The 16,404-nt window shown below is 40.4% G+C and overlaps 1 protein-coding gene across 1 annotated transcript in view; it reads left to right on the forward strand.

Moving 5' to 3' along the window:
• The first annotated feature begins 11,106 nt into the window (after nucleotides 1–11,106).
• Nucleotides 11,107–16,404, forward strand: part of LOC100554039 (chromatin remodeling regulator CECR2) — a 145,000-nt gene continuing 139,702 nt past the window's right edge. The window contains exon 1 of the mRNA XM_008110475.3: nucleotides 11,107–11,712. Within this exon, the coding sequence (XP_008108682.2) occupies nucleotides 11,500–11,712 (213 nt within the window). The 5' untranslated portion in view covers nucleotides 11,107–11,499. The remainder of the gene's footprint in view (nucleotides 11,713–16,404) is intronic.

Below are 16,404 nucleotides of genomic sequence, written 5' to 3' on the forward strand. Positions count from 1 at the left end.
GCGGGGTATAAATAAAGTTTTATTATTATTATTATTATTATTGGAAAAATATATAACGTATTACAGAAGATGGAAATGGAAACTAGAACTGATAAAGGAATGTATGATTAAATGGGCACAAAATATCACACACAACATAGAATTAGATAAACGGGAAGAAAATATTTTGTTATGTGCTTAATTTTTTAAATAAAATTATGAACAGGTGGTACCCAGGAAATCTTGCTAAAATGAATAAGGAAAGAAACAATAAGTGTTGGAAGTATAAGAAACAAGAAGGAGCTTTCTACCAAATGTGATGGTCTTGGGAAAAAAGCAAAGGAATTGTGGGACAAGGTACAAAAAACGCTGCAGGAAATTTCCAAATCAAAAATATAATTAAAGCTTTAATTATTTTTTATTGAGAATGCCAAATAAACAAACAACATCACTAAACTACAAAGTACCACACTACATGATAATTGCAGCATGGCTGCTTTATGCACAACATTGGAAGAAGTCAGACCTTCCAACAATAGAAGACTGGATTGTAAAAGTTTTTAGAATAGCAGAAATGGACACATTGGCTATGATGAACAAAGAAAAAACACCAAAAATTTTTTTTACCAAAGACTGGGAACCATTTCTAAATTTTGTAAAAAAAAATGGGGGGAGGAATGTTTTTATAAGAGGCTTCATAATTTAATCTGTCAGAATTTTTGTATGGAATTTTTAAATAATAACTGTAATGCTAGAAGGGAAATATTGTAATAGGAAGAACATAACCCTACATGACAGTCTCTAACCCAATAGATGGGAAGTCAGTACAACAGGAGGGATGGGAGGAGGGAATAGCAGTCAGGTACAATCACAGTATAGATGTTAGGAAATATTGCATTTGTTTATGAATATATACATGTGTATAGATTGTTGTTCCTTTTGATAAATACACAACTTTAAAAATTTTAAAATGCAAAATGAAAAGCCTATTGTTACCCATTAGACAGGGAAAACAACTTCTAAATTCAAGGATAGGTAAAAATGACACAGATATTGCTTGGATCAAGAGAAATGAGTTTATTCAGTCTCACAGAGAAGCAAAAAAAAAGGGGGGGGACATGGAGCAAATGCATATGGGTACCAACCTATCTTGTACAGGAGGGACCCTGATGTCATTTAGAATCATGGTTTTGTATTTCATTTTATGCCTATCAGCTAGCCTCATCACATGACCTTTCTGGCCAATGAAAGGGGACAGGTATGGCTTTGCGTTTCCTGTTTTTTTTAAACTATGGGTATGACTTAATTATTACCTAATAGTAGAAGCATGCAACCAAGGATAGCTAGAGCTGTCTCCAGATAGCTGTCTCCATAATTTCTGTGTATGTGGCTTTTTCAGACTCCATTTAGATCTTTGTTCTAAGAAAGAAAGAAGACTACGCCTTTGGAGTACATCTGGGTATTTTTTTAGGGGAGAGAGAAGCAACTGGTTCAAACTGTAGAGTATTCTGGGTTTAAAATTGTCCCTAGACATCTAGAGCTTGCCTGGTTTATATGAAGTTGTTCATAAATAAAGACACTAGGGAAGGTTATTACATGCAAGCTGTGGTGAGGGTCTCATGCCAGATCTAAGGCTCAGTAGAAGGAGGTGTTAACTCGGCTGGCCTGCCAGGTGCTATGCCTGAAAAACACACAAACTTTTAATCCACCAGCAAAACATCTCATAGACTTCCCAAACCAGTTTTCCTAAACCAGCTTTAAAGCTTATTCTGGGAAAGCTGGCAGAAATATCTTTCTCCTAAATGTGAGAATAGGATAGAAGGAAACTGACATAGATAGCAACTCAACAGGCAGTAGCCAAAGCGAGAACTGAGAAGAGAGAGAAAACCAGGAGGAAATATGTGAAAGAAAAGTGAAAGGAGGCAAGTCAAGAATCATTATTAGAAAAGTGGGGAGTGTGACAATAGGCTGAAGACTTCAAAAGAGTTAAGGCTCCAAAATACACTTCCTCTCTCCCAGGTACAATTTTGCAAACATGTATATGTATAAATATCCACTAGTCTTTTTGGGCTTGCCTGTGCATATTTGTGTAAATACAGAGTCAAGACTGCTGCTATATGGAGGACTGCAATAGAGTAAAATAGAAGAAATTTAATGTTTGGAAATGTTTTCTTGCTGATAATTTGGTTACCAAGAGGCATGTGAATTTTTATATACAAATGAACCAATTTCTTCATTCACATTGAGAGGATCTCCTTTTTTCACCAACGCAAAGACGTAATGATCCGTTCTAGGACATCGAAACAGCTGTTGTCCTTTTATAATGGTCAGACTCATCAGACTAGACCATCTTTCCTGGAAAAATAGGTAAGAATTAAATAGGAAGGTTAAAGAGTAGGCACAAAGAAAGACACATTCTTTTGAAGGCTCCAATCTTATGCCTGTTTACTGAGATGCAATCCCTGCTGATTTTAATAGGTTTCCAGGTAACTACAGAGAGGATTTCCTGGAAGTTTAGTTGACTTAAATGTTGACTACATGCATATAAAAGTTAAATGTATTTTGTTGGTTTGCAGAGTTAGTGGAAAGGGTTCCTATGCACTCAGACTACAATCCAGCAACATGAATTCTAATATAGTGCCAGTATTAATGGTTCTCCAGCTAAATGAGGCCTAGATTTCCAGCAGCTCTTTCACAGTTCCAGGAAGAGTTTGTAGATGATTAAACAGATTACTCACTATTCTTCCCCATGGAACCAGCATTAAATCCCTTTCCACATGAATCATTAAGCATTGGAATTTTAATTCTTATCTATTTTTTTCTGTGACTCATAGAACTATTTTCCACTTGGAAACACTAAAATCTATCATGCTTACAATGGGACACATTTACTACCTGACATCAGTTCAAGACTTTCCTTTTTTCTTTGCTTCCTTTTTCTTTCTCTCTCTGTATGTGTATCTTCACGTTGCCTGTCAACATATGGCAACACCATTCATTTCATTGGGTCTTCTTAGGCAAGGAATACTCAGATATTGTACTTTCTCAAAAAAAAAAAAAACCTTTTTGCAGGTTCTCTTTAATCTTTTCCTCACCACAAAAAGAGGAGAAAACTGCATATACATTGTGTTGTCAAAAGCTTTCATGGCCGGAATAACTGGATTGTTGTCAGTTTTTTTTGGCCTGTATGACCATGTTCCAGAAGCATTCTCTCCTGCCATTTTGCCCACGTCTATGACAGGCATCCTCAGAGGTTGTGAGATATATTGGAAACTAGACAAGGAAGGTTTATATATCTGTGGAAGGTCCAGGGTGGAAGAAAAAAACCTCTTGTCTGTTGGAACAGGTGTGAATATTGCAATTAATCACCTTGATTAGCATTGCAAAGCCTTGCAGCTTTAAGGCCTGGCTGATTCTTGCCTGGGGGAATCCTTTGTTGGGAGGTGTTAGCTGGCCCTGATTGATTCATGTCTGGAATTCCCATTTTCTGAGTGTTGTTCTTTATTTACTGTCCTGATTTTAAAGTTTTTAAATACAGTACAGTCTCACTTATCCAACATAAATGGGCCGACAGAATGTTGGATAAGCGAAAATGTTGGATAATAAGGAGGGGTTAAGGAAAAGACTATTAAACGTCAAATTATGTTATGATTTTACAAATTAAGCATCAAAACATCATGTTTTACAATGAATCATCAGAAAAAGCAATTCAATACACGGTAACATTATGTAGTACTTACTGTATTTACGAATTTAGCACCCAAACATCGCAATTTATTGACATCATTGACTACTAAAACACTGAATACTAAAAGGCAGACTGCGTTGGATAATTCAGAAAGTTGGATAAGCGAAGGTTGGATAAGCAAGACTCTATTGTACTGCTAGCCAGATTTTGTTCATTTCCATGGTTTCCTCCTTTCTGTTCAAATTGTCCACATGCTTGTGGGTTTCAATGGCTTCTCTGTGTAGTCTGGCATAGTGGTTGTTATAGAGTGATCCAGCATTTCTGTGTTCTCAAATAATATGCTGTGTCCAGGTTGGTTCATCAAGTGCTCTCCTATGGCTAACTTCTCTGGTTGAGTTAGTCTGCAGTGCCTTTCAGGTTCCTTGATTCGTGTTTGGGCAATGCTGTGTTTGGTGGTCCTATGCATTGTCCTTTCCTTATCACTCCCACTCTCTTTTCTCTCCCTTTGAGATCACATATTTTGTTATTTCCTCCACAAGAGAGAGAAAGGTGGGGAGGGTGAAAAGACTTCCCAATGACTCACAGGAACAAAAGCAGCATACATATATAGGTGGCTCAGTGTGCCAAACCCCAGGGGGGATTGCATATAACCCTCTGTTGCTAAGAAGTGCCTTAAAAAATTCTATGAGTTTGAATTCTCAGCAGTAAAATTTTGTGGAACTCTAATCCAGCTAAGTGCAAATAGGACTGCTGGTTTGAAAGCATGCCTTATGATAAAATGCACATCTAATGCCTTATAGTGAAATATACATCCACTAAGCTTCACTGAGTTCAGTAGGTCTGAAATCTGTACACAACTGTAGGCTGTTTGTCCAAGCACACTGCACATATATCCAAACTGAAGGGAATAAGAGAGTGCTTTATTCTATAATGATGTTACCATTTGTAGGTTACCACCTGAGATAAGGAGCCCCGGTGGCGAAGTGTGTTAAAGCGCTGAGCTGCTGAACTTGCAGACCGAAAGGTCCCAGGTTCAAATTTGGGGAGTGGAGTGAGTGCCCGCTGTTAGCTCCAGCTTCTGCCAACCTAGCAGTTTGAAAACATGCAAATGTGAGTAGATCAATAGGTACTGCTCTGGCGGGAAGGTAACTGCGTTCCATGCAGTAATGCCGGCCACATGACCTTGGAGGTGTCTACGGACAACGCTTGCTCTTCGGCTTAGAAATTGAGATGAGCACCAACCCCCAGAGTCAGACATGACTGAACTTAACGTCAGGGGAAACCTTTATCTTTGCCTAGTCTTATACAGTTACATTATTAACCAATAGAAGCATCTTTGTGTATAGAATTAAGCTTTTACAATATTGAATACTATACATAGGAATTACTATTGGCTTAAAGTAAACCACTTTAGGCTGTTTTTGGAGAGAGAGGCAGGATATAAATCAAACAAGTGCATTGCCCACTTGTGCACTGCCAAAAAGAGGTACATTGCTCCCAAAGTGGATACAAATTTACAAATGCTCATATATATCTGTAGATGCAGCTTTAGAAATAGTAATCATATTTAAAAATAGTTACAATATAGAAAGACTGCAACCAGAAGACCTCTGAATCTGCTCAGTCTTCAAAAGCTCAATATTTCCGGGCAGTTTCCAATTCCATTCTCTTCTTCTTCCTATGGTTCTTTTAAACTTTAAACCAGACTGAAACCTGACAGCTTGCCATCCCACTACGACAGATAACTTCAACAGATAACTGTCCTTTGTAAATTAGGATGAGTTCTCTATGTTTATTGCCACAGATTATTACAAATAAATGTTGTGATTCTACATTAATTGTCTTAGTTAAATTTCCTCTTTAAAAGCATTCTGGAAAATAAACATTTTCAAAAGAAGTTTATTTGGGTGACTACCAGGATCAAAAAACCAGAAATTTGCCCTCTCCTTCCTTAATTCACATCCTGCCAGCTGCAGGTTGTTACATCAGGTATGAGCAAATGGGATTAGTAACACCCTCTACCTTACCCAGCACCTCCTGTATTACAGCACAGTAATAATGAAATAGACTCCTTCACAGGTTGTGATAAAGTGCAATATAATGTAGATGAAGTGAATACTTTTGAGTTATCTATCCTAGGGACATTCACCTGAAGGCAAGTCCCAAGGAATCAATAGATTGTATACTTTTATCTGAATAAGCACATGGAGAATTGCCACCAGGAAAACTTGCTGACTTACATCCTAATGGTTTTGAGATTTCTCATGTTAATCCAGTAATGCCTTGTCCTGAGCTTCAGTTTTATTAAACAGAAATCTTCTACAAACTTCACCAATCATAAGCAGGATACACAAAACATTGTACTAGTTGGTATTTTATCAAAAGAGCAGTTACCATCCCTAGCAGGATCGAAAATAGTCACTGTTTCTCTAAATAGGGGCATGACTATTCCAGCATGTGTTTCTTTTAAAAAACAAATTGTGTGCATAACCAGGAAGAAACAGCACATCGTGTGGTTAAATCATGTGGGCAAATAATATGAAAATTGCCAGCATATTTTCATGGGTATTTTTTCCAGGAAAAAAATTACAAGATCTGTATGAAAGGCATGATATTTACAGGCAAACCAGATTTGAATATTGATGTCTCCTCTTATGTTATCATACAGTTCTGCTTATCCACATCATTAAACCAGACTTTGTAATTCCCATCATACTAGAACATTATGTAGAAGATCAATTGTGCATCTAATTTAGCATCCTTTTGCTGCCAGCTGCCAGGAACCAAATGATTAAAAAAGTGCTTAAAAATCCTAGAATGCACAATTACCGAAGAACCTGCACAAAAAGGGAAGTTGCTCCCTAATCCTCACCATCGGTAAGTTGTTATTCTATGCCTTGAAGCAGGAGGATTTTTATATCCTTTGGGGAGAAAAGTTTTTCATCCCATCTAATGTAGCCACAGATGGTCTCAATAGCCATATAAATGTCTGTTCCTTTTTTGAAACCTACTAAACTCTTGGCCTTGGCAATATCTAAGGATAATGAATTCCACGTGTTAATTATGCACTGTGTGAAGTATTTCCTTTTATCATTTTAAATTTGCTGCCTTTTAATGGCGTTGGATAGCCTTTAACTTTTTATTATGAGAGAAGGTAAATAAAATTTTCTATTTTCACTTCTATACACCATTACCAATCTTAAAGGCTACTACTGAAAATCTTATTTCCCATTCCATTCTACCTCTTAAAAAGTTCTGTCATACATTTTTGTTGGCAGTATATAACATAGATTCCTCAAGTTAGAACTTTCTTCTTCGAAATCCCTTCTTTTATAGATGCCAAGATTAATCCAACACAATAGCGGTGCCAATAAATGTTAAAGAGTGGAAGGTCCATTAATAGCATGATACACACAAAGTTTAAGCACTTATACATCCTATCATTTCAAGGGAGCCTTTCTGAAATAATTGAAATTAGGGAAACACAGAAGGTATTGAAATACATGTGCCTTGTGTTCTCTATTATCCTGTTTATTAATACCACAAAGGGCATATCTTTGTTACTTCATATAAAATGTTGTGTTAAAGAAGAAATTCCTAGGAATATGTATACTTCATTAACTTAAGACAGACCTGTATTACTAGTCCTTTACTCAATTTAAGATGCAGCTTTAATATATAACTGGGATTTTAACATCTCTGCACACTAATTCTGGAATAAATGGTTGAAGCTTCAGGAAGTGTCCTGCTTATTCCAGAATTCTTAATCATATTAAACGTAATTTTTGCATATAAACATTGCGGTGTACCTTTGCTTCCAGACATTATCACCCCACATGTCCTTCTCCATGATACCTAGTTTTACTCCCTTTCTTTTTCAATTGAGACTCAGCATGTCAAGGCTGTTAAACAAGCTCCTCTCCTGTTGGGTTGTCTTTTTTGGGGGGGGGGGGGGCAGAGGAAAAGCAAAGACTGAATTACTTTGGGAATAGTCACACTGAAACCAATACATCCTTAGTGAAAGACTACTACTACTAGGGCCAGGATGTATTTTGTAGCTCTTATGTCCTTTGTATTTTATTATTTTATCTCTGTCTGGAGAACTGACCACTCTAATAAGGAAACATCAATAAGAGCTACAAAACAACAAACTCTTTTTCAGTGGTCATTTGCTCCTATTTGGGATAACCCACTAGCTGTGGGGAGTGGTTTCAGCATTGGACTTTAACTCAGTCTGTCAAGGAAACCCACTGGGTCATCATGGTCAAACCACACTTGAACCATTATTGCTGAAGATTACCTGAAAATTGCCTTTAAACTCTCATTGAGCCCAGTTCAATGCAAGCACAAAAGCCTGAGAGTTTTAAAAATAATGTTTGGTTTTATATTGTTATAGCCTAAAAACTTCAGATACCATCTGACCTTGGAAGCCAAGCAGGACCAGTCCTCATCAGCTTTCAGATGAAAGGCCACCAATGAATACCAACTGCTGCTGCTGCTGGCTATATTTCAGAGTAAGGAACATGTAAAACCTCCTCTGAGTATTCCTTCACTAAGAAGGCCCTATGGAATGAATGCGGTCTCTCTAAGTCAACAGGCAACTTAAAGGCAAACACGCACAAACACTGATATATTTTGCTGCTCCAAAACCTTTTGTAATTGTATAGTATTACCACGTTTGGGATTATGGGTGTTTGGTCACAGTCAAATAAAGCAATTGTGCAGCAGCCACCCGGTCATAAAACTGAAAAGGTGGCAATGTTGTAAAGACCTTACACACAAATGCTAGCCAGCTTCAGTTCTTTTGTAGCAAGTTTTCTCAAAGCAGCAGAAACAGCTGCTAGAATTTACCAGAGCTTGATGGCTGTGATGGGGCTTAAACGGCTGAGGGGGGAAAGGAAGGGGCCTGAGGCTGTTAAGAATGGTGGGAGCTGAAGTCCAAAACACCTGGAGGGCCAACGTTTGCCCATGCCTGACCTATACATATGCCAATTTAAATTTTAAATAAAAGACAAATTGCCTTAAAGCTAAAAAAACTAAACTAAACTTTAAAAAAATCTCAAACTCAACAATTAAAGGAAAAAATAGAAGAGGCTTGAAATTCTAAGAATTCATTCTATCAAACTGTCAAATTTGAGTTGCTGTGAGTTTTCTGGTTGTATGGCCATGTTCCAGAAGCATTCTCTCCTGACATTTTGCCCACATCTATGGCAGGCATCCTTGGAGGTTGAGAGGTCTGTTGGAAACTAGGCAAATGGACTGCAATGTCCAGGGTGGGAGAAAGAACCCTTGTCTGTTTTAGGCAAGTGTGAATGTTGCAATTGGCTAGCTTGATCAGCATTGAACCAACCGGCTGCTGCTGCTCAATCGCATCGTTGTTTCCGACTCTTCGTGACCTCATGGACCAGTCCATGCCAGAGCTCCCCGTCAGCCGTCGCCGCCCCCAGTTCCTTCAAGAAACCAACCAGGACACAGCATATAATTTGAGAACACAGAAATGCTAACCGCCACCATGTCAGACTACACAGAGAAATTATTGAAATCCACAAGCATGTGAACAATTTGAACAGAAAGGAGGAAACCATGAAAACAAACACAATCTAGCTACCAGTATTAAAAAAACCCCTCTAAAATCAGGATAGTAAATAAAGAACAATACTCAGAAAACAGGGGAATTCCAGACAAGAAACAATCAGGGCCAGCTAACACCTCCCAACAAAAGATCCACCCAGGCAGGAAGCAGCCAGGCTTTGAAGCTGCAAGGTTATTCAATGCCTGCCATAGATGAGGGCAAAATGTCAGGAGAGAATGCTTCTGAAACATGGCCCAGAAAAGTCACAGCAACCCAGTGATTCCAGCCATGAAAGGCTTCGACAACACAATGTCAAATTTGTGTCTGGTTTCAAATCTGATTTAAGCAGTGTGGATTCAGAACAGATGCATACGCACTAGAACAAATAATATGCAAAGCAAATTGCTTCCAAAATTGGAACATTAATTAATCCTAAATTGGTAGTTGCAACTCGAAAGCATCAAGGTAACGTTTTTCCGAAACTAAGTAGTAAAAACACCGATAGATTTCATTTCCTGTATCTGTCAACTACTACAATTCAATATAGCATTGAATATGTTTACATCCATTTGAAGTTTTACAAAAATGCCAGACAATACCAGATCCTGGTAGAGCTTGGAAGTAATAATAATACAGTAGAGTCTCATTTATCCAACACTCGCTTACCCAACGTTCTGGACTATCCAACGCATTTTTGTGGTCAATGTTTTCAATACATCGGGATATTTTGGTGCTAAATTCATAAATACAGTAATTACTACATAGCATTACTGCGTATTGAACTACTTTTTCCGTCAAATTTGTTGTTAAACATTATGCTTTAGTGCTTAATTTGTAAAATCATAACTTAATTTGATGTTTAATAGGCTTTTCCTTAATCCCTCCTTATTATCCAACATATTCGCTTATGCAACGTTCTGCTGGCCCATTTATGTTGGATAAGTGAGATTCTACTGTAATAATAAATTTATTTTTGCATGCCACCTCCATCTCCCCAGCAGGGGACTCGGGGCAGCTCACACAGGGAACAAGCCCAATATAATCACATAAAATCATAAAATAACAATTTAGACATCAGACAACACAATTTAAAAACAATTTAAACAGGTCATAGTTAAAATCGGCATAGTTAAAATGTTAAACAATCATCCAGGCATTAAAGGTCCAATATAGGATAACATCTGGGCGATAATCAAAACTGATTTAGGGAGTGTCTATTACAAATACCATATACATCAAATAGAAACAAGAGGTAGGGAAGATAAATCTGAACGGGAATCAAACTAAAAAGTAAACAGGGCAAGTTTCAATGTAGATATGGAACAGGTTATAACGGACTTGTCTACTCAAAAGCACAACAGAACAGCCATGTTTTTAATTTCTTCCAAACAGTGAGGGTTGGTGCTAACCTAATCTCCCTGGGGAGGGAATTCCAGAGCCGGGGAGCCACCGCAGAGAAGTAAAAATTAATTAGAAAAAAAATCCATAAACACCCTCTACTCTAGAAGAACAGAAAGCGGGCTACACCGCTGACCCAAAACAACCCCAGCGGCTGCTGCCAATCAACTGAGGAGCCTGAGACACCGTTGAGGTGCCCAAATGACCAAGCCCCGCCCCCTCCAACCCCTTTCTCCTATGAGGAAAGGCCCACTTCTTTCCCTCAGCCAACGAGAATACGCCCCTCATTCGCCACGCCCACCTTGAGAGACCCGATTGGCTACCGGCGAGAAGCAAAGGCGGGGCAAAGCTGTTGTTATGATAAAGAGCGGGCCCCGCCCACGCCTCGTGCGCGGAAAAGCCGCTCCTCCTCCTCCTCCTCCGCCTCGCGCAGCCTTTTAACGGCTTTCAAAACGAGGCCACGCCCCCTTTGCCTTTCCCTCCTTCCTTTGAGGGCTTTAAAAAAAAAAAAAGTTCGCCGCTTAGGCTCCGCCCCCTTCCCAGGCTAAGAGAAGCCAGAGTTTGATCTGAGAACATCGGCTCGGAGGGGAAGCCACGCCCCCTTTGCCCTCGCGCCTTGTGTGTGTGTGTGTGTCTCTCTCTCTCTCATTCTCCTCAGCGCCCCGCGCCCCTCCCCCCTCAGGCCGGAGCCCATCTGTTTCTGCGGCGGAGGGTCTGTCTGTCGAAGGAGGCATTGTCGGGCGGGAGATGGGTCCGCGCCTGAGGAGAAGCCCCATGAGGAGGAGCCGGCGCGGAGGAGGCGGCAGCTGAGGGGAAAAGGCCGGAGAGAAAGCGGGTAAAGAAGAGGGGCTCCCGCGCGGCGATGTGCCCCGAAGAGGACGGGGGGTGCGGAGGAGCCTCGGCGGCGGCGGCGGTGGTGATCTCTACCTCTTCGGCCGGGAGTGGAGGCCCTGAGGGGACACTGACGGCAACGGGTCTCCTGAGCGAGCTGCGCTCCTGGTGGGAAGTGCCGGCCATCGCTCACTTCTGCTCCCTCTTCAGGACCGCCTTCCGGCTCCCCGACTTCGAGATCGAGGTGAGCTGGCGTCGGGCAGTGGGCCTCATCTACTCCGAACTTTTAACGCAGTTCCAAACCGGTGTTATAACCGTAGAGCCATCTAGGCCAAGCTTGGGCTCTTCGGGTGTTTTGGACTTCAGCTCCCACCATTCCTCACAGCCTCAGGCCCCTTCCTTTTCCCCCTCAGCCGCTTAAGCGGCTGAGGGGGAAAAGGAAAGGGCCTGAGGCTGTGAGGAATGGTGGGAGTTGAAGTCCAAAACACCCGAAGAGCCCTAGCTTGTCCCTGCTTGATCGACTTTACTGAAAAAGTTCATACAAGGGTTTGGAAGAGACTGTTTTGCCATACAGGGACACAAATCAATCCCTCCCCACAGATGGCCATCCAGAAACCTCCCACGGCTCTGACCGTCAGGAGGTTTAGCTCTAGCATCTCCTCTCTTTCCAGCAATATTGAAATATTCCTGTTTAAATATGTGTTTTCCTCACTGAGAGTCAAAATACCATTTATGTGTCTAGATTTATTAAAATACCATCTTATGTGTCTAGGTTTATATTCGGTTAAGTTCTAGTAATTGTTGTTTTGTTTTGTTTTGATGCAATTTGTTCCCATGTTTATTTGAAGTACCAACTATACCGCTCCAGAGCATTGAACATGTTTTAATTGTTTTTAAATTGTTGTTGTATGCTTTTTTGATGTATTCATTGCTGTGTTTGAATTTGTTTTTACTGTTGTATTTTTATATTGTTTGGGCATGGCCCCTTTGTAAGCCGCCCCGAGTCCCCTTGGGGAGATGGGGCGGGATATAAGAATAAAGTATTATTATTATTATTATTATTTATTTGTTGGCACTGAATGTCTGCCATAAGTGTTGGAAACCGCCGAGTCCCATCGGGGGAGATAGGGCGGTCTACAAAAAAATATGATTATGATGATGGTGATTTATTATTATTAGTAGTCTCCAGGGCAGCAGAAAACAAGCTTGTCCCCCCTCAACCGCTCCTCAATGGGCGACCCATTTGAGGCCCGGATGGTGAAGGCACAAAACCTCTTGAGCCCTGATGGAGCGCGCGAAGGGAGGGCTTGTTTTGCGCGCTTTTGCGGGAGTTTGTTGTCCTGTTGAACTGCATTATTACATGGTTGGGGTCGAAGGGGCCCGCGAGTGGCCCCCATCCCTTGTGAAGGCGAGGGCAAGGGTCCCAAAGGATGTGTGTGTGTGTGTGTGTGTGTGTGTAATTCCGGATTTCGATGTCCCCCAAAAGTGGTGGTGGTGGCGGCTGAGTCTCCAGTTCCCCGATGGACGCAGTTTGTGGGGAAAGCGCCCGCCATCTGCGCGCGACAATCGCAGTCGTGTGAAACTGCCATCCCATGTAAAATCCCCATTGAATCTGGCGAGGCGAGTCTTAAGCTCGCGTCGTGGCTGAGAAATGCTGGCTCTCTCCTCATCCTTTTAGAGATTGGTGTGAATAGTTTTGGATCCGCCCCCCCGCCCCCCCAAGAATACCAGCAAAGTCAGTCTTGGTTTCTGTCATGGATTTCAGAAGTTTAACCCAGATTTAATGTGTTGTCGAAGCAATTAACTCGGATTGTTCTGTGCCCCATGGGCGCGTCTTGTTGAGCAGGATTGTGTTCTTTGCAAACCCGAGGAGTCCTTGCTACTAAGTGTGTACGGTTTCCAGTCCTTCTCTGCCCAAAGCAGCCCCTTGGATCTCTGTATGTCCCCCGGGGGGTGTGTGGCTTTTGTTACCCGGAGGTCTTGGTCCGGATGGGCCTCTGCATTTAAAGCCACCCATTTCGCAGCTCTCTCCACTTTGAAAAGCTCCAGCATTGGGCAAGGAAAAAGAGAGGGGTTTTGATCTTTCTCCCCACATAAGATCTGTTCCTTCCTATCTGTCCTTCCTTCTTGCCCTTCTTGACAGCCTAATGCCTTAAAAAGAGTTTGTTTTTCTGCCATTATCCTGCTGGGGCAAAGGGAGAGGGGAAGAGAAGAGTGGGGGTGAGTGTTTTGCTTCTGCCTGCTTGCCATGGAGGTGCAGGGCTTTGTGATAATCTGCCGGCCAGTTTTGTACAGGAAGACCAATACCTTCTTTTTCCCCTCTATTCTCTGAAATGTGGACTTGTCCTTTTCACAGAATAGCAGCCTGCTTAAAGTCATCCAAATGGAAATGAGAAATCTGAGTACAAAGATTCAGTAAAGCAGTGAACAATGCATTTCCAGACTTTTTATTGCTGCAGCTAGAAACTTAGACTTGCTTCTAAGTCTTCTAGTTATGACAGCCTTTTCTTGGAATCCTGGCAGCCTTGCTTCATTCATTCAGCAAATTCATTAATTTTCTGGAAATGGTTGCTCATTTGTTCCTGTGCACATCCTCAGAAATAAAATGTTTTGCACTTTGCTGATGTTAAGCAGTACAGGTAAAACTGCATGAACTTCATTTCAGAATGTGGAAAAAATTGTTAATATCATCAGACAGAAGAACCTGGTGGTGTATTTGTGTTACTGTACCCCAAGCAGACCTCCCAGGGCCTCTGGCTCATACTCCCAAGATCCTAAGCAGCTTAGGCCAATGTGATTAAACCTGGGGTTTACCATCTGTTTATAGCAGATGTAACAACTTTTGTGCCTCTGATGCTCTTTCAAACTTTAAAGTGTACATGAAAAGCAGTTCTTGTCAAGTACGAGAAGCTGGTTTCCTGAGACTCTAGGAGAAAACTATAGAAGCAAAATATTAAGTGATTGAGACATAATGGCCAAGGAAATAAGGATTGCTTTTCTGCTGCTACTGAGGTGTAAGAATTTGAAAGACGAATTAAAAGAGCATGTGTTGACATGTGAAGATTTTGGCAGCCCATAAGAAACTAGGTTCTTTATAATGAATTGCTGCTTTAATATTGTGAACTATCATATATCACCTGGAACATTTATTACCCATCATTATAAAATATGTATGTCTCAGACTTCCGTTTGGAATATAGAAAACATGTACTTCTCCCCAAAGGCTGCTTAAAATGGTGGCAGTGCTAAGGAGGAGTTTGGCCTTCTATGACCTATACCAGGGGTCCCCAAACTAAGGCCCGGGGGCCGGGTGCGGCCCTCCAAGGTAATTTACCTGGCCCCCGCCCTCATTTATAATATAATATATTTATATCAATTTTAATAATATATTGTATATACATATAATATTGATAATAATATTATCATTTTATACAATACGATGCTAACAATAATATCATATAATAATATTAATTATATGTTATATATTACATATAATATTACAGTATAGTGGTATAGTTCAATATAATATAATGCTAATATTGTGCTATGCTAATAATATAATATATTGTATGTACATAAGCTGCTCTGAGTTCCCTTCCGGGTGAGAAGGGTGGGATATAAATGTAGTAAGTAAATGTAGTAAATGAATAAATAAATAATTTTGGACTTAGGCTCGCCCAAAGTCTGAAATGACTTGAAGACACACAACAACAACAACAACAATCCTAATTAACCTGACTATCTCATTGGCCAGAAGCAGGCCCACACTTCCTATTGAAATCCTGATAGGTTTATGTTGGTTAAAATTATTTTCATTTTTAAATATTGTATTGTTCTTTTATTGTTATTGTTGTTGTTCTGCACTACAAATAACGTATGTGCAGTGTGCATAGGAATTTGTTCGGTTTTTACTCCCAAATGATAATTCAGCCCCTCAACAGTCTGAAGGATTGTGGACCAGCCCTCTGCTTTAAAAGTTTGAGGACCCCTGACCTATACACTATCACACTTCACTTAAGACATGAGAAAAGCAGTGTAGAGGCTACCTAGACAAAATTTAGTATGGGCTCCATTCCACCCCAAAGGAATAATAAAGAATCCTTCAGCTTGTTCCTTTTAAAATGTAACTCACATTCAGGATGTTAACTGCTGAGTCCTGTCAGACACTGACCATTTATTGAGATAGGGATATTACCCTGCAATTTAATAGTGCATTCATAACTCCATATCGAAATATTGCAAAATATTATGTAGGATTTGAGGAAGTCATTAAGTGACTTCTGCTGATATAGCTTCCACACATTTTATAGGGCATAAAATAAAAGTCTTGAGTAAACGTTAAATCACCTCTAACCCTACCCTCCATCTATCTGGAAAACTTGCTTGCTATCTTTACAGATATTGAAGTCTATCTTCTGATCTAATAAATTTTGCATGGATGGTTAGCCCACATCCTAACAGTAAAATGTATTTAATATATTTGATGCAAGTTCATGTGTACCATTGTTTTGGGTTGTGACTACAGTGCCTTGTAGACAATTTTGGGTATGAATGTTACAGAAGGGAGGAGACATGTCAGGATTCTTTGTTTTTGTCTTTAGTGTTATCAGCTGGATATACTCCAGGGATGTTAAGAATAGCAGCGTGATGAATTTTCAAAGGTGGCCAAGGCTCTTTTTCTAAGGTACTTAGTTCAACAGGATGTGAGAATCTTTAAACGCCTAGAACAGGATGTGAATTTTGGAGGAGGGGAGAATCCTTTATGTAGTGCTAAATATTTGAATGGATCTCCCAGTGTTGGGAGCTCCTTAGCAAAGACAGCACCTCCCCCATGGATTGATGCAGGCCCTTGAAAGAAGGTTCTCAGTCCCAGCATGTGAAAGGAAAGAAAGATCTTGAATTTACAATGATAAAGGGCAATTGCAATAGCCTTTCA

Source organism: Anolis carolinensis, chromosome 5 (genome assembly GCF_035594765.1).
Source record: "Anolis carolinensis isolate JA03-04 chromosome 5, rAnoCar3.1.pri, whole genome shotgun sequence".
Lineage (NCBI taxonomy): Eukaryota > Metazoa > Chordata > Lepidosauria > Squamata > Dactyloidae > Anolis > Anolis carolinensis.